This window comes from Octopus bimaculoides, chromosome 2 (assembly GCF_001194135.2).
Source record: "Octopus bimaculoides isolate UCB-OBI-ISO-001 chromosome 2, ASM119413v2, whole genome shotgun sequence".
Taxonomy (NCBI): Eukaryota; Metazoa; Mollusca; class Cephalopoda; order Octopoda; family Octopodidae; genus Octopus; species Octopus bimaculoides.
In genome coordinates this window covers 132277956-132300077 of record NC_068982.1, presented here as the reverse complement: position 1 = coordinate 132300077, position 22122 = coordinate 132277956, and the positions used below count along the sequence as shown (strand labels likewise).

General features: G+C 37.1%; 1 protein-coding gene and 2 non-coding genes across 3 annotated transcripts; 2 read left to right on the top strand and 1 right to left on the bottom strand.

Annotated features, from left to right (window-relative positions):
* The first annotated feature begins 711 nt into the window (after positions 1 to 711).
* Trnar-acg (transfer RNA arginine (anticodon ACG)) lies at positions 712 to 784 on the top strand. The gene has a single exon. It is a non-coding gene; the product is annotated as a tRNA-Arg (tRNA).
* Positions 785 to 3775: 2991 nt separating this feature from the next.
* Trnar-acg (transfer RNA arginine (anticodon ACG)) lies at positions 3776 to 3848 on the bottom strand. The gene has a single exon. It is a non-coding gene; the product is annotated as a tRNA-Arg (tRNA).
* A 239-nt stretch (positions 3849 to 4087) lies between these two features.
* Positions 4088 to 21281, top strand: LOC106867963 (splicing factor YJU2). Its single transcript, XM_014913045.2, has 7 exons — positions 4088 to 4334; positions 6054 to 6154; positions 8536 to 8680; positions 10065 to 10199; positions 12722 to 12903; positions 16493 to 16625; positions 20437 to 21281. Exons 1-7 carry the CDS (start codon positions 4311 to 4313, stop codon positions 20755 to 20757), a joined length of 1041 nt encoding a protein of 346 aa, XP_014768531.1. The 5' UTR covers positions 4088 to 4310; the 3' UTR covers positions 20758 to 21281.
* Positions 21282 to 22122: the final 841 nt, after the last annotated feature.

Below are 22122 nucleotides of genomic sequence, written 5' to 3'. Positions count from 1 at the left end.
GTTATATAAAACATCTTTTTCTCTTAGTCTTCTTTAAAAAAAAAGAAATCCATAAATTATTCCATGTTAAATATTTTTCTGTTCTATAACACAAAATAGATAAGTATACGAAGTTTGAAAGTCTTTCGGTACCAAAAACACTACGTAAAACATTAATGAAAAATGTGGCCCCCGTTTTAAAAAAGATCCAATATTTTTCTGTTCTATAACACAAAATAGATAAGTATACGAAGTTTGAAAGTTTTTCCGCACCAAAAACACTACGTAAAACATTAATGAAAAATGTGGCCCCCGTTTTAAAATAGATCCCCTTTCAGTGATGCAGTATAATTCTTGTAAGTATAATGAATATATATAGTTATATCTAAAAAAAAAAAAAAGACAACTCACTATTTCCTCCGTATTCACAACGTATCAACTTTATACATAGCCAATTGCTTGCAGATTGCTATTGGAAGCCACTGTGCGTTCTTTGGCAAATTTAGAAGCATGAAAATGAGAATGAATAAAAATGACATGGGTAGCAAAGAAGATGAGTAATTTCCAGTATCATAATTATTTAATCACGTTAATAAAAACGAAAGACAATATTCTACATAATTTGACAATTCTATAACAAATTTTAAATGTAGTTAAAAAAATATAACCTTTGATAATATTGAGAAATTCATAAACAATATACTACATAATATAGGCTGAAATTTCCAGCTAGGGCTCGTGGCGCAATGGATAACGCGTCTGACTACGGATCAGAAGATTCCAGGTTCGAATCCTGGTGAGCTCGCAACTTACTTTTGCATTTACGTTCAATCATTTAAAAATTTTTAAACACTCCCAATTGGGTGATTTGATTTCACTCTTTTCAGTTAGTGAACTATTCTTATACAAATACATTCAAGTATATCAATCTCTATCATATTGGCTTCTAAAGAACGGAAATTTTTATTCTATTAGAATTTTATTTGCGTATAGGATACACTGTGAGAGTACAAATCGATATCAGTTTTTAACTACTTCTTAAATTAATGAACGCCAAAACAATAAAAAGCAAAATAGAATTAGAACAATTTGATCACAGTATGCAATGGGCTATCAGATAACGCATGTACTTTGATGCATTAACGATGCAATCAACCTATTGTCAAGATGGCTTGCGATGCTCCATTGATTCCGCCATTAAATTTTTGTCATTTTTTTTCCGAGTGCAGTTAAATTTAATTATCAATTAATTTGTTGTTTTGCAAAATTAAATTAGAAAATTAGACAAAACAGAGAACACAATTGAAAAATTGAAAAATAAAAATAAAAGAGAGAAAGAAAATAAGAGATCCCCCCTCCCCCAAATCATTCACAACAAACTTGGGGGGCGCTGGAAAATCTCTCTAATGACTGTTGAGGCACGCTTGCAGCGTTTCCGCGGGTGATGGCGAGGCTGATGCGCTGGAACAGCCAAGCACCCTCACGAGCCTCACCAATTACCTCTGCAAGGCGAGTTGCCAGTGAAGACAGGAATCTCGCAGTTAGTGGTCCGACCCCACCAAACGTCTCGAACCTCACAGGAAGGAAAATGTAGTTGGCCGACAGATCGCGATATTTCAGGATTTTGTCCCGCTCAGCCGCAGAATCTGTGGATCGCGTCCTGACTGCAGCATCCAGGATGTGAGAAGGCGCCACAAGCTGGAAAATGTAGTTGGCCGACAGATCGCGGTATTTCAGGATTTTTTTTGTCATTGGTTCCAGGTAGAATGGTGAAATAGAAAGTTGTTTTAGTTTATGCATGTCTCGAAAGGATTTGTAGCATAGCATATGGAAAACTTTAGCCTCGGAATGCAAAACTGACGCTCGTCCCTCTCATCGAGATTTGATATCTTCCTTCCCAGTGCTTGCACTTCACTTATAATTAATGTCGGTTTGTGTCAATTAGGTGCAATACACATTGGAGCACATCTTCCCCTTCTGTCTTTTCCACTTATGCTTACTATATCTCTCTTACATAAACATACAGATATACAGATACATCATCAACTGTCGCTCACACATACAAGCTATCATTTTGCTTTTGTTCAATCAGAATTATCACTTTTGATTTTAGCGCTGATTGGAATGTTCTAAATCCCACATGACCCGTTTACAAGAACAGAATCGAAAACTGGCTAAATTACCGTTTCTGTTGGTTATTTTCAACCAATCAAATCATTTCGTTTTTGGAGTGTTCGTTTTTCGGTACTCATTTTCCTAACAGTGAGGGTTAATTCAAAAGTTCTGAAAAAATGCTACCTGATCTCGCGTATCAAGCAATATTGAACACAAACATTCATTAATGTCTGTCAGACACACTATAAGCTGAGACCTTTTCACTGATGAATTTGTTCTTCCGTACGCACATATGGACTCGTAATACGTTGAATTAGAATGCAAGAATGCCAACGAAGAGCATACGCAGGACCAGTACTCACTGTATTTATAAACGTACATTAAATGGAGAAGCGTATGATAATTTACCGCATCAAGTGTTGTAATACACAGAAAGTTTGCAGAATATAAATTGTCTGAAAATGCACAGAACACTTCCAGTATAATAGCTCAATATATTAACAGAAGAGATCACAAATATTTATTACCCATAAAAAAAATTTGTAGGTTGCAAAATAAAAGTTATGTTTTGTATACGAGTCCTCGCTCGCTCGCGCGTAAGGACAAATGTTTCTGTGATTTAATATGCAACAGACGTTAATGTATATACGCTTCTGTTGAGAGCTCCAAATGCCAAGATAGGGAGTCAAAGTTGCATTTCTTAAACTTTATTAAATAGATACTTTGTGTTTGGAAAATGAAGCTCTAGAAGTTGAAACTAGGAAAACGAACACTTCAAGAAGGAAATGATTCCATGGCCGAAAATAACCAATTAAAACACGGTCGAGTGATTTAGCCGTTTTCTGTTCCGTTCGTGTAACCGGGTCATGTGACTCCAAGAACATTCCAATCGGCGCTAAAATTCAAGTCGTGATAATTGTGACTGAACAAAATCAAATGCTAGCTCGTAAATACGACCGACAGTCGGTGATGGATCTATATGGCTGCATGTGTATGTTTCTCCTGTTTAAGAGAAACACAATGAGTGTATATAAGTGAGGACAAAGGAAGCGTAAATATAGTGAAGGGTTAGTACTGGATGTAAAAACTCCTTGGAACGCGCCGGCGGTCTAGTTTCGATTCCCTGGTTAACCCTTTCTAAATGTTTATGCTACTATTCTTTCCAGGATAGGCACAAACTAAAATAATTTTATATTTTACCATTCCAGTTAATATGAGGCTTTGTGTTTATTTAAAATATATCGGTCAAATGGCGGAATCGATGGAGCATCGGCCGATATTTGGTCACCTCCCTTTATTCGTTTGTGTTGACGATAATGAATTGGCAGTCTCGCTAACGCAGTATCTAGTAGCGGCCCGTTGTATTCAGAGATAAAATTGTACGTATTCTAAATTGCTTTTTTTTTATTTCTGGGTGTCCATTAACTAGTTAAAAATTAGAAAGGATTTGTATTCCCCTGATGTATCGTAGTTGTGAATGGAATAATAATAGTAGCCAGGGCTGTCACCTTTTTGAGGCTGATAAAATATAATGATGTGGTTGAAGTATTGGACTACGATCTAACATGTACTTTTGTATGGGTATAGTTTACTGACTGAAAAAAAAAATTAAACGATAATCCACTCAATGTCGGAATTTTAAAACTTTGAAAATTAAAGAACATAGAAGTAAAAATATATGCGAGCTCACCAGGATTCGAACCTGGAATCTTCTGATCCGTAGTCAGACGCGTTATCCATTGCGCCACGAGCCCTAACCGCTGATGCTGTCTTAAAATTTACTATATATTGTTTAAATTTTCTCAATGCTATTTAAGAATCAATGTTTTAAAAAATATAGTAGAATCATTTTTAGAATTTGCTTATGTCATAGTATTGCAAAATTATGTAGACTTTGTATCCTTTATTTAACTTTCAACTTCCTTCTAAACTTAAGTACTTAACTTACGATAGTTCGTTGAAATTCTAACACACTTTCTTCATTTTAATTTAGCATGATGCAGATACAGTCTTACCCTGACGAACTGATAGCTATTAAATATTGGTGTGCTTTCCGAATATAATTGCTGCATCTCTTTCAAGCGAAAGCTCTAAAATTATTTGATAAACATATGTTTATTTATAAGGAACTATTACATGTCATCACCGCCGGAAGTACTTTCTGACATTTGTTTTTGCTGCAAATTGTTTTGGAGGTTTTGTAAAAACATTTAACAATGTCTGAGAGAAAAGTTTTAAACGTAAGTTGCATTTTAATAGATATATATGTAAATTGATCTGTGTGTTTTAAATGTAAGTTTTGTTTTGATATATGTGAATTGATTTGTTTTTGCTTCTAGTAATTGTGTTTGTATTATTTTGATTTGTAAAGAAAACCCATCCTACTTCATTTGTATAATATTTTAAACTTAAAAAATTACTTTATATACCTGAATCACTTTTATATTTCTTTTTTAAAAATCTGAAGAAGAAAATTAGAGAGTAAAGAACCCAAAGATATATATATTTCGTATCTATTAACCCACAAAGCGCTGGGATTTGCACTTAGCATGGACTGCTGAGCACATTTTATAAAAATGAGACTACCATGCACACAAAATAAAAACTAGCTAAAATTTCTTAGTATAAAGTGGTGGCAAGTTTTACATCATCTGAAAAGTGATTAGCTGAACTATTAGTCCTCTTGTATTCTGGGTGGGACGTGGGGGTATCGGAGCGTTTCAGTGACATTAGACCCCAACAAACACCCATAAATTAAATGCATCTATTTGGGCCACGATCGTAGCCTGTCGACCCGTTCCTGACAGCCACGATCGTGGCCTGTCGCGCTTTATGTGTTAATGAAGATATAAAATACTTGTTACTAAACTCTCATTCATCTTTGTCTTATTTACATCGATACCATGAATGTCGAACACACGTTTGCATTTTTTTATATTTTTATTGCTTTCACTCATTGGACTGCGACCATGCTAAGGTCCTACTTTTACTGCTTCTGTTGTTCGTATTGATACAGTACTTATTTCAGTTTGAAATTATTTTATCGGGGTACTAGGTAACATTTGGATTCTGTCTCAAAATCTAGAAGTAATGAGAGGTAATCAAAACAATTGAGTAATTTAGAAATGGGTATTCTTAAACTACTAAGTTGTGGGACGTCTCTGTCCATGCTTTTTTTTGTGGACATTGGAATTAGACACTGAGGGAAAATGGCTGTAACTTTTTTATTTTTTAATTTTGACGATTTTCGTTTTCGATAATGTGTTCTATATGTCACGGTCATGCGATTCCCCCTAAAAAAATTTGGACCTCCCCTCCCCCCACACAGGGGAAGGGGGGATTTTTTTTTTTTGTAGGGGGAATCGCATGACCGTGACATATAGAACACATTATCTAAAACGAAAATCGCCAAAATTAAAAAATAAAAAAGTTACAGCCATTTTCCCTCAGTGTCTAATTCCAATGTCCACCTTTTTTTTTACTCCATTTCATCCCTGTCTGAGTATACTTCTGATCCAAGATGTTCCAAACGAACATTCCATCGTATTTTGGGCGGTGTACCTAGAACCATATGCAAGATAGCAGTACGTGATATGAGGGGGGATTTAGTTGCTATTTCTTTTGGATTATTCAACAATGTATTTGCTCCCTTACCCTTATAGACTTCAACTTGAAGCAACAAAAGTTCAACATCAACTGTAATAACCTTACCAGTCTGGGATGACCTGCAGAGGTCATGGGTGTTACTGTTCCTTTGATTAAAAAGGAAAAAAATCTTTTCGCAGATGATATCCCATAGGTATGGCAGTAGACAAAATCTGAGTAATAAACTAGATTGAATGTATTCTGTTATATTTCTTTTATCACACACACAGAGTGATCTATAGTTATTTGAAATTAATTATATCCCACAGAATTACAATATCTAAAACAATTGCTATTTTCTATTTATATTTCAGAAATACTATCCACCGGATTTCGATCCCTCAAAGATCCCCAAGTTACGGTTGCCCAGAAATAGGCAATACAGCATTCGTATTATGGCTCCATTCAATATGAGGTAAATATTAAGTCAGATATGAAAATGAAAGATGAACTGAAAGAAAGGAATATTTGATGAGCAAAATGTTTTCATAAAAAATGGTTTAAAGTAATATTGTAAAAATATTAGTCATTTTAATGTATCTTTTATCTTTCACTTATTACTATCATTGGACTGTGGCCATGCTGGGGCACCGCTTAGAATAAATCAACCCCAGTACTTCTTTCATTTTTGAAGCCTGTTACATTCTATCAATCTCTTGCTGAACTGCTTAGTTGTGGGGACATAACCAAACCAACATCAATTTTTAAGCTGTGTGGGGACAGGCACAAAAATACATGCACACACACACACACACACACACACACAACAGGCTTCCACACAGTTTCCATCTCCCAAATTACTTACAATTTTGGTCAGCCCAGAGTTATGATAGAAGACACTTGTTGAAGGTGCTGCATGTTGGGACTGAACTCAAAATATTGTGGTTGCAAAGCAAGGTTCTTAACCACACAGCCATGCCTGTTCCTATAAAAATATTGTCAAGTAAGTTCTTAGGTGTTTAAAGTGTGTTAAAAAAGATGTTTTTATCTACTTGAAATATTGATATGTATCGGATGTTATTCAATTATTGGAAACCTTTTAGTCTGTCATGAGTGTCTAGAAAAGATACTTCACTGAGCTTGTAACTATAAGGGGTGTAAGAAACAGAAATATTCCAGTTAAAATAGAAACAGACTTCTGTTGGTTTGGCTATGAGAGGATTCAGTGGTTCAATCAACTGAACAACTTGCTCATAGAATTAGGCTGCAAGTGACTGAGTATTCCATAGATGCATATATATCATTAACATAATCTGTAAGTAGAATTAGCTTGCCACAGTGTGTGACAAGGCTGTACCTTTTTGAATTACTCGTATGGTCCATTTGACTGCTTCTACACTGTTTCCATCTACTCAGTTTCACTCAAAAGATTTGGAGTGACCTGAAGCAATGGTAAAAGACACAGTGAAATTGAACCCAGGACCTCATGATTGTGATGCAAACTTCTTAACCATTTGGCTATGTTGTGTCCATTCATATAAAATAACACTGATGTGATTTAGCAGACACTGATACTACTCGCAGACACTTTCCTAATCTATTATAAACCACATACATGCAGTTTGGAAATCCTTTTATCATCATCCCGTAACATAAACTTTAATAATTTCTCAGTATACATTCTGTTTTATGTAGATGTTGGATATCTTTTCTAATGAACTAGCATAGTGTCATTTTATATAGAATGTTACTGTTTTATGCACACCTTATAGTTGCCAATTCAATAAAGCACTGTTCTCTCTCATGATGATTGTGATAGAGTAAAGAGTTTCTTTCAGCTGAGTGACATCTGATTCTCTCTGACACTCCAAGGTCAGTTACAGTTATTCATTTTTTAACACACTTATAAATCATCATTATTGAATGTTTGTTTTCCCTACTGGTATAGGTTATATGGTTCTGATGAGCCATAAGAATATGTTAAGTTTCAATTTCGACTTTGGCATGATTTCTATGACAAATACCCTTCCAAACACCAACCACTTTACTGAGTAGACTGGGTGCTTTTTTTCTAGTGGCACTGGAAATAGTGAGGTCACCAGGTAACTCACAAGAGAAGTCCCTCAACTGAGCGGAGGGTGTAGTAGAGAGGGAGGTGGCTTTATGTCAGGCATAATTGGCAAAAATATAATAGAGGGACAGGAACAGGTGCCATTTAAAAAGTTATTGCAGTTTGGGTTTGTGTCTTTTATTTTTTTTTAGTGAGACAACTTCAGGAGTTGGGGAGTCAGCTTCTGAACCACATAACCATACCTGTACCTATTGCCACATCTGAAAAACCCACAGAAGTGATAGTGTGTCAAGAGAAGGGACAACTTGTACAACCCGTGCTGACACGGACAAACAGATGTAAACTAATGGTAATGATGATAATGAAGAATATCCAGAAACTTGTGGATAAGAATTCATTTCATCATTTCATAATTTGCGAACGAGATGTCTGATGGTGGTTTCTGGATTAATGCCATGAAATGAAAAGTTATATGTTATGGTCATCTGAATAAAGATTATGGGAATGAATTGAATTTTTAATGTGTGTTTAGTGTTGATTTAAGTTGAAGATCATCCAGGAAATTACATTAATAATTTTTATATATCCCTTGAATTGACTAATGTTGTTGATCAGTTTGACAAGCCATCTTGGCTTATCTAGGTGAAGGAATTTTATTGTTATTGCTAATTTAATTGTCATTTAGTTTTTGCTTGAAGAAGCTTTAACTTTTCATTCTTTTTTGTTGAAACTGTTTTTTCATTGAATTATTGCATTGCTTGGCCTGTATTTTATTTTATTCTTAGATGTAATACTTGTGGTGAATATGTTTACAAGGGAAAGAAATTTAATTCTCGTAAAGAAACTGTAGAAAATGAAGATTATTTGGGTTTAAAGATTTTCCGATTCTACATCAAATGTCCACGATGCGTTTCTGAGATTGCTTTCAAGGTAAGGATTTTTTAAGAAAGATCTGCCTTCTTTTTCTATTTTGAAATCATTTTAATCTAACCTAGTGACTTTCATATAAATAATACAATATGTTGTTAAATGTGATGTTAAATGTGAAATTGCAATGTCTAATTAGATTAGTTGTGTGTCGGCTTATGAGCAGAAGTTTTGGGAGTTCATATATTGGCATTTGCATTATGTTTTGTCTTGGGCAAAGCACAGAATTGTCCAGTTATGAAAACTAAATAAAATGAGGAAGGTTATAATTTGGAACACAAGAATTATTTGAACCAACAGAGTAGTTTGGTACGTGACTGAAAAATAACTACAAGTTGTCAAGACAAATTTTCATCTGATTATTTGTTCAAACAAACTTACTGCAATTATTGAAATGTAGACTGGCTCCAAAAGGGCTCTAACATAGCTAGTAATGTATGTCAGTGGGTAGCAGGTATTTAGAATGCAGGTAAACTGCAGGAGCTGGTTAAATTGGCACTCCTAGATATATATTGCTCAGATTAAATCACCTGGCTTGTATGTTAAAGATGTGATATTACATGCACAAATTGAACTACCAAACAAGTGGAGAGATGGAGGTATATTCTAGAAATTCTGTAATAATATAATCATTATTTGTTAATGTTTTGTGGTAAGTAGGTATCTTTTAATCAATGTAGTACCACTCAGTAGTGAAGGCGCATGGCTCGGTGGTTAGAGCGTCAAGCTTACGATTGTGAAGTTGTGAGTTCAAATCCTGGACCGGGCTGCGTGTTGTGTTCTTGAGCAAGACACTTTATTTCATGTTGCTCCAGTTCACTCAGCTGTAGAAATGAGTTGCGACATCACAGGTGCCAAACTATATCGGCCTTTGCCTTTCCTTTGGATAACACTGGTGGCATGTAGAGGGGAGGCCGGTATGCATGGGCGACTGCTGGTCTTCCATAAATAACCTTGCCCGGACGTGTGCCTGGGAAGGCAACTTTCTAGATGCAAACCCATGGTCAGTCATGACCGAAGGGGGTCTCAGCTCAACCACTCAGTACCTCTTAAATTGGTACAAAATTTAACTGAAAGACTTGAATTAATGATTTATATATAAATGAACAAATTTAATTTTTATGAATTTACTAGAACTGTTTTCCATGTAATGCTTAATATTTTAGTTCATGAACAAAATCCATTTTTAGTAAAATCAGAAAATGTTTAAAATTTACAAATAAATTGAACCTAAGCTGTAGGTAAAAAAAACAGAAAAGACTTATGGAGTCTGGAAAAATTACAAGATTAGAAACAGTTGTTGAATATTAATCTAATAAAACCTTTTTTTTTGATTGAGTAATTATTCAAAGATTTAATTCATGTATAATTTTTGTCTTGTCATTAGACTGACTTGAAAAACACTGATTACACCTTGGAAGCTGGAGCTACAAGAAATTTTGAAGCTGCCAAATTGGCAGAACAGATGGAGGAACGGTCTCGTAAAGAGAAAGAAGAGGAGGAAATGAATAACCCAATGAAGGTTAGTTGTATTCCATATATATTTATTTTCTTTGAGCATACTACTTATAAGAAATTACCATCTGATCTCTTAGTTCTGTGAGCTTAGAGATTGTGCAGTGTTTAAAATCCATCAAACCGTCTAAAGATTTGGTTAATGTTTTTTTTTTTTGAAAACTATCCCATAGCTATATGGTTAAGAAGTTCATTGTTTGGCACCTCAGGTAAGTATTTTCTGATATAGCCCCAGGCCAACCACAACCTTGGGAGTGGATTTAGTTGGCAGAAAACTGAAGAAGTCCATTGTGTGTGTGTGTGTCTCCTTAACTTGACATTGTGTGCTAGTTGTTAGCAAGCATCTTCATCTTACAAGCAGTATTGTTTCTTTTGTTTGCTTCTGTGAAAATATGTTTGGTCATTATCCTTTTTATGTTCAAAAGATCAGAAGAAAGTTTACTTTGCTTGGAAATAGTTAAAAGTTGATAACAGGAAGCCCATCCAGCCATAGAAAATCTGCTTCAACTAATGTCATCTGACTCATGTAAGCATGGTTTTAACTGTTGATGATGATTCCAAGCCATATGTTTGGATAGGGAAGATTAGAAATGTATTTGTAGCGATATAATGTGCAGCTGATGAAGTGAAGTCAGTAAAAGATGGAACTGGGAGTGTTGTGGCATGAAAAATGTTATCATTGGTACCAACTTTGTAAACATTTGCTTGGAATCAATGAAGGAGTCTCTGTATAATTGTTGAAATAGTTGCCAATCTCCATCTTATTACATCCTACCATCTTTCATCATCATCATCGTCATTTAACGTCTGCTTCCCATGCTGGCATGGGTTGGATAGTTTGACTAAGGGCTGGCAAGCCAGAAGGCTGCACTGGGATCCAATCCAATCTGGCAAAGTTTCTACAGCTGGATGCCTTTCCTAACGCTAACCACTCTGGAAGTGTAGTGAGTGCTTTTTACGTGTCTCTGGCTGTACTGGCATTGACCACGCTTGAATGGTGCTTTTCACGTGCCACCAGCACGAGAGCCAGTCAGGCAGCACTGGCAACAATCATGCTTGAATGGTGCTTTTTACGTGCCACCAGGCACGATGATAGAAATGGTCTATCAATAAAAATGATTTTTGCATCTTAATTGGTAAGCAATAAAGGTGAATTGGTCATGTCTAGAATGTCTTTGATCATGGCTCAAAGTCTCTTTGATCAGGGTTGACCTGGGGTTAAACAACATCATTCATTATCCTTTGTTGGTTGCAAGCTTACAAAACATGAAATGGTATTTGTTATTGAAACAGTTAACAAGGTGTTGTTTGGGCAGTGGATTGGCTGAATGCCTTCTGATTCTTTGTGTTTCGAGTTCAAATCCCATCAAAGTCAACTTTTATTTCATCCTTTCAAAGTTGACAAAATATAACACCAGTCTAGTACTGAGTTTGATGGTATCAACTAACTGCTGCCACCTAAAATTGCTGGCTTTGTGCCTAGATTAGAAACAGTTATGTTTTTGTTATTAGCCTAGAATAGATATTAAAGCAATACTGTCTGCAGAAAGATATAAAAACCGTGTTGATAAATGAGAGTAGAATGACAAATGTCCTTTTTTTTAAAATCTAAATTAAGAAGTGTTTTGTAGTTGGATGATTATCTTACTTTTAACCATTTAACCATAAAGTAAGAGTTGAACTTTTACTTTTCAAGTAAATAAAACTCATCTGCTACTTTTCTCTATCCTTATCATCATCATCATCATCATCATTTAACGTCTGCTTTCCATGCTAGCATGGGTTGGACGATTTGACTGGGGACTGGCGAACAAGATGGCTACACCAGACTCCAATCTGATCTGGCAGAGTTTCTACAGCTGGATGCCTTTCCTAACGCCAACCACTCCGAGAGTGTAGTGGGTGCTTTTTACGTGCCACCAGCACGAGGGCCAGTCCGGTGGTACTGGCAACGACCACGCTCAAATGGTGTTTTTTACGTGCCACCTGCACGGTTGGAGACCGCTGCTCTGGCAGTAATCCCGTTCGGATGCTGCTGTTAGCGCTCCACTGGCCCGGGTGCCAGTCATCAAATTTGGTTCACTTTCAATCTCACTTGCCCCAGCAGGTCTTCGCAAGCTGAGTTTAGTGTCCAATTAAGGAAGGTTAGCATGGGTGCCAGTCATCGAATTTGGTTCAATTTCGATTTCACTTGCCTCAACAGGTCTTTGCAAGCAGGGTTTTGTGTCCAAAGAAGGAAAGGTATGCACAAGTGGGCTGGCTACACCCCTGGTAATGCCACGGGTTATGGTCTCACTTGTCTTGCTGGGTCTTCTCACGCACAGCATATTTCCAAAGGCCTCGGTCACTAGTCTTTGCCTCGGTGAGGCCTAATGTTCGAAGGTCGTGCTTCACCACCTCATACCAGGTCTTCCTGGATCTACCTCTTCCACAGGTACCCTCGTATCTTGTTTAAGTATAGATATGGTAGTAGTAGAATGTGGGTTTTATTTTCCTTTTAAGAACAATCTCTAAAATCTTGTATCTCAGGTACTGGAAAACAGAACGAAAGCCAGTCGACAAGAAATGGAGCAAATTGATGCTTTAGAAGAATTGAGAGACTTGAATAACCGACATGCCTCTGTTGACCATGAAACCATGTTGAAGTTGCATGCTGCTTATGAAGAACAATTAGCTAAACTACAAGACGAAGAGGATGAAAACCTTGTAAAGTAAGATAATTCCACTCTTTATGTTACCCATTTTATATTGACAGCAATACTGCCTATATCTCTTGAGTAATTTTTAATGAAGCTATAATTTATTGTTATTATTAAGTAGAAGTTACTGAGTAGTTATATACATTTATATATACATGCACGAATGCATACATAAGTACATATATTTGTTCAGTCATTTAATGACAGTCGGACTCAGCTCCACATTGCTTAAGGTTTTGTAGGCACTGATGTGTATCTTTTTCCTTGGATACACACAGGAGTGACTGTGTGGTAAGTAGCTTGCTTACCAACCACATGGTTCCGGGTTCAGAACCACTGCGTAGCACCTTTGGCAAGTGTCTTTTACTAAAACCTCGGGCCGACCAAAGCCTTGTGAGTGGATTTGGTAGACAGAAACTGAAAGAAGCCTGTCGTATATATGTATATACATATATATGTATGTGTGTGTATCTGTGTTTGTCCCCCAACATCGCTTGACAGCCGATGCCGGTGTGTTTACATCCCCGTAACCTAGCGGTTCAGCAAAAGAGACGGATAGAATAAGTACTAGGCTTACAAAGAATAAGTCCTGGTATCGATTTACTTGACTAAAGGCAGTGCTCCAGCATGGCCGCAGTGAAATGACTAAAACAAATTAAAGAGTAAAAGAGTAGAGTTAAGAAAATGTAAAGATGGCTTTTAGGTGAGAATATATGGGCTTCTGTTGATCAGTTCATCATCATCATCATCATTGTTTAACATCCGCTTTCCATGCTAGCATGGGTTGGACGATTTGACTGAGGACTGGTGGACCAGGTGGCTACACCAGGCTCCAATCTGATTTGGCAGAGTTTCTACAACTGGATGCCCTTCCTAACGCCGACCACTCCGAGAGTGTAGTGGGTGCTTTTACATGCCACCGGCACGAAGGCCAGTCAGTCGGTACTGGCAACGGCCATGCTCGAAATGGTGTATTTTACGTGCCACCTGCACAGGAGCCAGTCCAGCGGCACTGACAACGATCTTGCTCGAATGTCTTTTCACATGCCACTGGCACGGCAGTACATTGATGTTATTTGATTTTATATATGCTCCACATATAAATATATGCACAGTCTGTTAGTGTCAAGTAGTTAGTGATCTGTCAGGTTCAGTAAACTTAGATGATGATGTTCCATGTGGTAAGGTAATCAGTCTGGTGGTGTCAGGCTACATTTCAGTTGTGTCAAGCATAGTTTTAGCTGGGTGAAGGCAGGCCATGATGATGATGTGTTATAGGGAATTAATCTCACTATGAGCAAACAGGATTAATTCCACTTCTCTGTTCTGCTTCATCTGGAGACTCCAGGACTAAGGAAATTATTTCCCCAACATCACTTGGAACATCTTTGACTGAGCTCCTGGAGTCAATAATTTCCAATACTGCCTTTGTGAAAAACTGCAGATATGGCAACAGCCTACTTTATCCATTAATAGGAAAAGTGATCTATCCTATTGTTATCACCAAAGATACATTCTGTTTATGAACTTCAAATTATTGGCAACTAATAACACTGAAAGATCACCTTAGCCCAATCTGATTCATGCACAATTGTAGGATATGCAATTCCTGCAGTGGAATTGAACCTAGAGCCTAGACAGACAGATGGGTGTTCCTACATACACGTGAGGAATCTTGCGAGAACTGGCTGCCTTGTTGGTATAAAGCAGCTGGAGGTGTTTTCATATCTAATATGTATGTGTTGTGGTAACATTGGAGGAATAGACAAGGCAAGTTTTGGAGATGTTTGGCTGTGCGAGAGCTTTGTGGAGTTAGGAAATAAAAGTAGGTAGAAGGTGTAGATGCTTTCTCATGAGAAGTTCAATTTACAGAGCTATTGTAAGTTGTAGCCACAGATACAATATCATAGCTGTGGCCAGTGCCCCCTGACTGGCTCCTGTGCAGGTGGCATGTGAAAAGCACCCTCTGAATGTGGTTGATGCCAGGTCTGCCTGACTGGCTTCCGTGCTGGTGGCACATAAAAGGCACCATCCAAACGTGGCTGATGCTAGTACCCCATGACTGGCTCCTGTGCTGGTGGTATGCAAACAGCACCATCCAAGCATGGCTGATACCAGTACCCCGTGACTGGCCCCTGTGCCCGTGGCATGTAAAAGCACTATCCGAACATGATTGATACCAGGCTTGCCTGACTGGCTTTTGTGCCAGTGGCACGTAAAAGCACCCACTACACTCTCTGAGTGGTTGACATTAGGAAGGGCATCCAGCTGTAGAAACATTGCTAGATCAGATTGGAGCCTGGTGCAGCCGCTGACTCTCCAGACCTCAGTCAAACCGTCTAACCTATGTCAGCATGGAAAACTGACGTTAAACCACGATGATGATGTAGTAAAAGAGTGATGATAAAAGAATTTTTTAAAGTTGGTAATTGATAAAAAGGATAAGTTGTAATTTGGGAGAGCTTACAGGGTGTAATGTTGCTTGAAAGTATAATTTATTTTACGGATGGTAGCCTTGCAATAGTGAGTAAAAGCCATCTTATCAGTGGAGGTTGGGGATGTTTTTTTAGGTGTAGTAAGTTGCATTCGTTGTTTATATCGCTGAAGACCAGTTATGTATGAACAAGTTGGAAATTTAGGGGATGGGGTCTGGTTTTGTGAGGGCTATGAATATTCCAAAGAGATTGAATTTGGTCTTCTGTTCAGCTGTGGAAGAGAGGTGAAGCACACTTACTGGATATTAAAGTATGAAACTTATTTGAAGTGTCACTTGGTCTGGTGTTATGCAGTATGTAGATGTGTTGTGGGCAGATGTGTTTAGGCAGTGATTGGATGATTCAGTAGGTACCAAAATGGTGAGTGTCTGCAGTGAAGTAGGGAATTGGCCCATTGATACTAATGTGTTACATCTCACTGTGTGGCACTTATGACAAGTATTATCTTCTATAACCTCAGGCTGATAAAGCAATGCCTCGTGAGTGAAATTGGAAATTGGTTGATGGAAACTGCAGAAGTTCATATGTATGTATGTATAGACGTAGGAGTGGCTGTGTGGTAAGTAGCTTGCTTACCAACCACATGGATCCGAGTTCAGTCCCACTGTATGGCACCTTGGGCAAGTGTCTTCTACTATAGCCTCGGGCTGACGAAAGACTTGTGAGTGGATTTGGTAGATAGAAACTGAAAGAAGCCCGTCGTATATATGTATATATATATATGTATGTGTGTGTATATGTCTGTGTGTCTGTGTTTGTCCTCACCAACATCGCTTGACAACCGATGCTGGTGCGTGTACGTCCCCGTAACTTAGCGGTTCGGCAAAAGAGACCGATAGAATAAGTACTAGGCTTCCAAAGAATAAGTCCTGGGGTTGATTTGCTCGACTAAAGGCGGTGCTCCAGCATGGCCACAGTCAATGACTGAAACAAGTAAAAGAGTAAAAGAGTATATGTGTGCACGTGTGTGTGTGTGTGTTTGAACTTGAATGTTTAGTTCCATGTGTTCGCATTTGACAGTTTCAGCAATGGTGATGTTATGTTTGTTAATATAGGAGCTGAATGTTAAATGATGATGATGATGATTATCTCATGTCTTCTTTCAGATCAATTTTCAATAATCACAATAGTGATTATATTAAACGGCTAGAAGATGAAGATGATGCTGAAGTTCCTAATGTAGAACCTTCATCTTCCAACAAGACACATTTTGGGGAATTACTCACTGAACATATTAAGGTAAGATAATTTCATAGTTTATTTTCTTCTTTTCACACTCTATGAAGTTCTCTTTTATAACATGTATTTGACAACCTTACTATCATCAATTTCTTTCAAAACTCATTAATTAAGTATCCGCTGAAACTTCGTCAGCAATTGTGCTCTCCACTAGGAAGAGAGATTTACAATATGTTATTACCTATGAAATGATTGTTTCAAATTATGGCACAAGGCCAGCAATTATAGTGGGAGTGGTATAGTTGATTACATCAACCCCATTATTCAACTGGTACTTTATTTTATTGACCTCGAAAGCATGAGAGGCAACGTTGAACTTAGCTAGTTATGAATTCAGTTTGTAATGAGCCAGAGGAAATGCTTCTAAGCATTTTGTCTGACATGTTAACAATCCTGCCATCTCACTGCAATCCCATGAAATAATCCTTTCTATCATAGCACAAAGCTCGAAATCTTGGGGAGGGGCTCGAGGATTACATCAAACACTGCTTAACTGGCACTTATTTCAACCCTGAAAGGACGAAAGGCAAGGTTTGACCACAGCAGAGTTTGAACTCAGAACATAAAGCTATGAAATAATGAACATGCTTATTCACTGCACAGTTAGCTTTTCTTTTACTGCAAAAAAAAAAAATATATATATATATATATATATATATATTCATTCATTTTTATTTTTATTATTCCATGTTTGCATGGATTAGGTGAATATATAATTGAGGCCTCTTCCCTGCACTATTTGATTGAATGTATGAGTAACTAGCACACGTCATACTTTGTCAGATATTTTCAGCATCTTGCCAACTACCTTTGATTGGTTTGCTGCTTTCCCTGCTTCGATACAGTCAACCTCAATTTCTGGTCTTCTTATTGGATCCACATGAAGTAACCACTCTTTTTTTCTATACAAGTTCTCATTTACCAGTGCCTGTAGCATTGTTTCCATGCTTCTTCAGCATAGATGAAGATGAGTGCATGTTTTGCTAAAAGACAATCTGACAGGCTCAGGTATAGCTATGCTTCCCAAATATGTGGTCTTGTGTTCACTCCCACTGTGTAACACCTTAGGCAAGTGTCTTCTACTATAGTCCCAGTCTTCTTATTTCTTTATTGGCCACAAGGGGCTAAACATAGAGGGGACAAACAAGGACAGACAAAGGGATTAGATCGACCCCAGTGCGTAACTGGTACTTAATTTATCGACCCCGAAAGGAGGAAAGGCAATGTTGACCTTGGCGGAATTTGAACTCAGAACGTAACGGCAGACGAAATACCGCTAAGCATTTCGCCCTGCGCCCTAACGTTTCTGCCAGCTCGCCACCTTTAGTCCCAGTCTTCTACTAGAGTCCCTTTAGATGAGGGAGATAATTTGCTAGACTGAAAATGGCTTTCCTGGTGGTGAACGTACAAAGTTATAGACACTCAAGCGTCAATAAACAAAAAATTCCTATTTGTTGAGATGGGAAGCCAACCTTTTGCAATTTCTGAATAGATGGTGCTACTGCACCACTGCCACTAGTAAACAAATAGCACAGCAACAAGGGTAGTGTAGTGTAACTGCTGTAGAATTAAAAAACAAAAAACAATTTTTTTATGTACTAAGTAATTGTATTTATATCAACAACACATTAGTTAAATCAAATGTATTATTGTACAGAATATACTTGTAATTGCTAAGTAGTGAGATAGGGGCTGATTTCAGTCAAACTTTAGAAAACCATTGTAACAACTTCCCCAGTTAGCACTGTGGAAGACTCATAGTAATTTTCAAAGTATTTTCTTTTGCAAAAAAGTGTTTCCCAAAAAAGTGTTTTACATACAATTTACATTTTTAAAAATTTGCTTGCTTATTTTACGTAATGAAGCGGTGCAAGTGATCTCCCTTGATATATAAACTAATTCTGAACTCTTAAGTACTGTATTTGATGGTATAAAAGATGTATCAGTATATTAGATGCATCTCAACTTCAACAGCACATATTCCGAGAAAAAATGGTTTTACTGCATTAAACCACGTAATTTAGGACTGATTTCGCATGTAGGACCAAGGGGTATATTTCTGAGACATTTTTTTGAAAATGATGATTTCTTTTTGAGAAAAGTGCATCTTGTATGACATCAAATATGGTAGTTTAGTTTACACTTAAACTGAACCATTATAAATTTCTCTGTGGCACATTTTGTCATAAATTGCTGCTGCTTATAAAATGTTCTTCTCATTTACCATTTCTCATTGTATATTTTCATGCTTCTTATTTCTTTATTGCTCACAAGGGGCTAAACACAGAAGGAACAAACAAGGACAGACAAACGGATTAAGTTGATTATCACCATTGTGCAAGTGGTGCCATTTGTTTCCTATCTTCCATGAAAACATATCAGGCCAGGGGAAATATTAACTTGCTTGCTGAGAAACAGATGATGGTTGGTAACAGGAAGGGCATTTAGCCATAGAAAATCTGTCTCAGCAATTGCCATTTGACCCATGTAAACATGGAAAAGTAGACTTAAATTCATGGTGATGAGGATGAGAATGATAATGAATTTATCGGTTTCTTGGTTAGACACCGCCACCTGGCACTTCGATACATTTAGTGGAGTTGCCTGTTTTAAGCTTTCAAGACCAGGCATCAAGATCAAAGAGAATTTCCTTCCACCAGTTTCAGAGGACTTGAAAAATGTTGTTGGCACTACCCTTCCACTTCTAAGTCATAAAAAAAAAACAGTTGGAGGTTGCTTGTTGGTATGGCATTATATAAATGGTTTGTTAGGTTGTTGCAGTGATTTCAATTGAAATATTCAAGTATTTTTAGAGTTACAAACAATAAAGTATAGTAGTATATTTTTGCACTGAATCATCCAGAGACCAATGAGTTTATTATCTCCATGAAATTATTGATGATATAAAACAGTGGGCAATAAAAGCAACAACAGAAATCTATAAAAAATGTTTTTGAAAGTCTTAAAAATATCCAAACTAGTTTATAGGTTGAGGCATGAACAAAACATTCGACCAAGGTTGTTGCCAGCGCCGCTGGACTGACTCTTGTGCAGGTGGCACATGAAAACACCATTTGAGCGTAGCCGTTGCCAGTACTGCCAGACTGGCCATCGTGCCAGTGGCACGTAAAAGCACCCACTACACTCTCGGAGTGGTTGGCGTTAGGAAGGGCATCCAGCTGTAGAAACTCTGCCAGATCAGATTGGAGCCTGGTGCAGCCATTTGGTTCGCCAGTCCTCAGTCAAATTGTCCAACCCATGCTAGCATGGAAGGTGGACGTTAAACGATGATGATGATGATGATCAATACTGTTTTGAAGCTATATATAGTTTAGAAGTCTGTCTTCCAGTCACTAGGGTTTTGGGTTTTGTCCACCTGTATAGCATCTTCCACTGAAGCGTTGAGCTGACCAAATTCTTGTGAGTGGATCTGGTTGGAAGAAACTGAAAGAAGCCCATTGTATATATATATATATATATATATGTGTGTGTGTATATGCTTGTGTCTCCTTGTCTTGACATGGTGTGACAGTAGTGAGTGTCTGTCATGCAGGAGCTGTGTCACTTGTTTTCAGCCTTCTTTGAAAATATGTCTGGTCATGTGGAAATATTACTTTGCTTGGCAATAAGCAAAAGTTGATGACAGGAAGGGCATGTAGCTATAGAAAATATGTCTTTATGAATTCCATCTGATCCATGCAAACATGGAAATGTTGATGTTAAAATGATGATAGTTCTACTTGTTTTCAATTAATGTTTAATAATTGATTTCTGTGTTTCTAATTGTTTTTTTGTTTTCTCCTTTTCACAGGATGATGCTGTTGTACAGAAGAAACGTGTTTATAATCAGAGTGTAGGCTTACTCTCTTTAAAGTCTCTCTCTTCTTTGGTTAAGAAGAAAAAGGGTTCTGAAACTGTTACGGATGAGAGCAGTGAGACATGCGAAAAGAATTCAACTGATACAAAATGTAAAACTGAAACTAACGAGAAAAATAAATCATGTGACAAGACAGATGAGCCAGCAAATGACAATTCCACAAAGACTTCAAAAGTCCAAAAGAATGAAACCGCACCAGTATCATCAGCTCTTAGTTTGCTTGGAAACTATTCTGATTCTGACAGTGATAGTTAAAGAGAAAAAGATAGAAAAGAAATTTCTTTATAAAGTATAAAATATGTTTGATATTATTAATGCAGGAGTGTTATCAGACATGGTAGTGTGTCAAACTAAAAATTCATTATAATTTTGTCTCTAGGTTCTGGGTTCAAATCTCACAAGGATGAACTTTGCTTTTCAACCCTCTCAGGTTGATGATGTAAGTACTAGTAATATGATGGGGGTAGATTCAATTGACTGTGATGAGTCAAAAGAAATCCAAGAACAGCTTGTGCTATATTCTTGGCAATAATGTTTGATGATAGCACTCATCCCTTACATGAGATCTTCTTTTTATGTCAGTAGGTCTCAATGAAAAGAAAAAAAAAACAATGGAAAATGATCAGTTTTAATCTGCATTGGTCAAATATCTTTTCTCTCATTATGCAACTGGCTCTGTGACTCTAAATATATTTGAGTAATTGCTCAAGTATTAACTAGGTTTTTGTACATGGCTAAAGCCAGTTCACTTTCTGTCACTAAAATTCTTATCAAACGAATGTGATGTCACACAATGTTATTTCTCTATATCAGAAGTCAATTTATTAATTTTTATGTTAAATGTTCAAATATTTTATTCTAAAACCAGTGTTTTTTTTTTCTTTTTTCAATATGTTTATTGAAATATCTGTATTTTTCTTTCTTTTTCACTCCCAAAAGTGACCAACTGACTGAAATGTTAGGGTATTGGATAGGATGCTTTGTGGAATTTGATCTGATTGTCAGTATTTCTGAGTTCAAATTGTGCCAAGGCCAACCTTGCCATTCATACTTTCAGAGGCAACAAAAAGGGTCTTATCCAGGACAGTGGATTGATGGAACTGTTAAGTGGTCAAGTAAAATCCCTTGTGGGTCTCTTCTGGTCCTTTGTACTTTAACAACAACACTTACAATGAGATTAGCACCAATCTTCACCAATAAGAATATGGAAACATGAGTCAGCTGTCAAATACTGAAAGTTAGAATTGAACCTGATACTTTTATATCTTCAGTCTAATGCTCTTTCAATTGTTGTGTGAATCGACAAACACAAATTGTAGTGCAAGAAAAATAGTAAGATTTTATTTAATATATGCTGGTGCTATGTTAAAAGTACTGGTGCCATATAAAAAAATCACTCATCCTGGTGCCATGTTAAAAGTACTGGTGCTGAAGCCACATAAAAAGCACCCTGTACACTCTGTAAAGTGGTTGGTGTTATGTAGGGCATCCATCTGTAGGAGCTATGCTAGAATAGACAACGGGGCTTAGTGTGGCCTCTGGCCTTACCAACTCTGGTCAAGCCATCCAACTCGTGCCAGCATGGGGACTGGATATTAAATGATAATGATATGGATTGTA

Excerpts from the sequence above, each read along its gene's own strand:
- LOC106867963 (XM_014913045.2), top strand. The coding sequence starts at position 4,311 with ATGTCTGAGAGAAAAGTTTTAAAC. Across the intron at positions 10,200-12,721 it reads AAATGAATAACCCAATGAAG|GTACTGGAAAACAGAACGAA; the intron begins GTTAGTTGTATT and ends CTTGTATCTCAG. Across the intron at positions 12,904-16,492 it reads GAGGATGAAAACCTTGTAAA|ATCAATTTTCAATAATCACA; the intron begins GTAAGATAATTC and ends GTCTTCTTTCAG.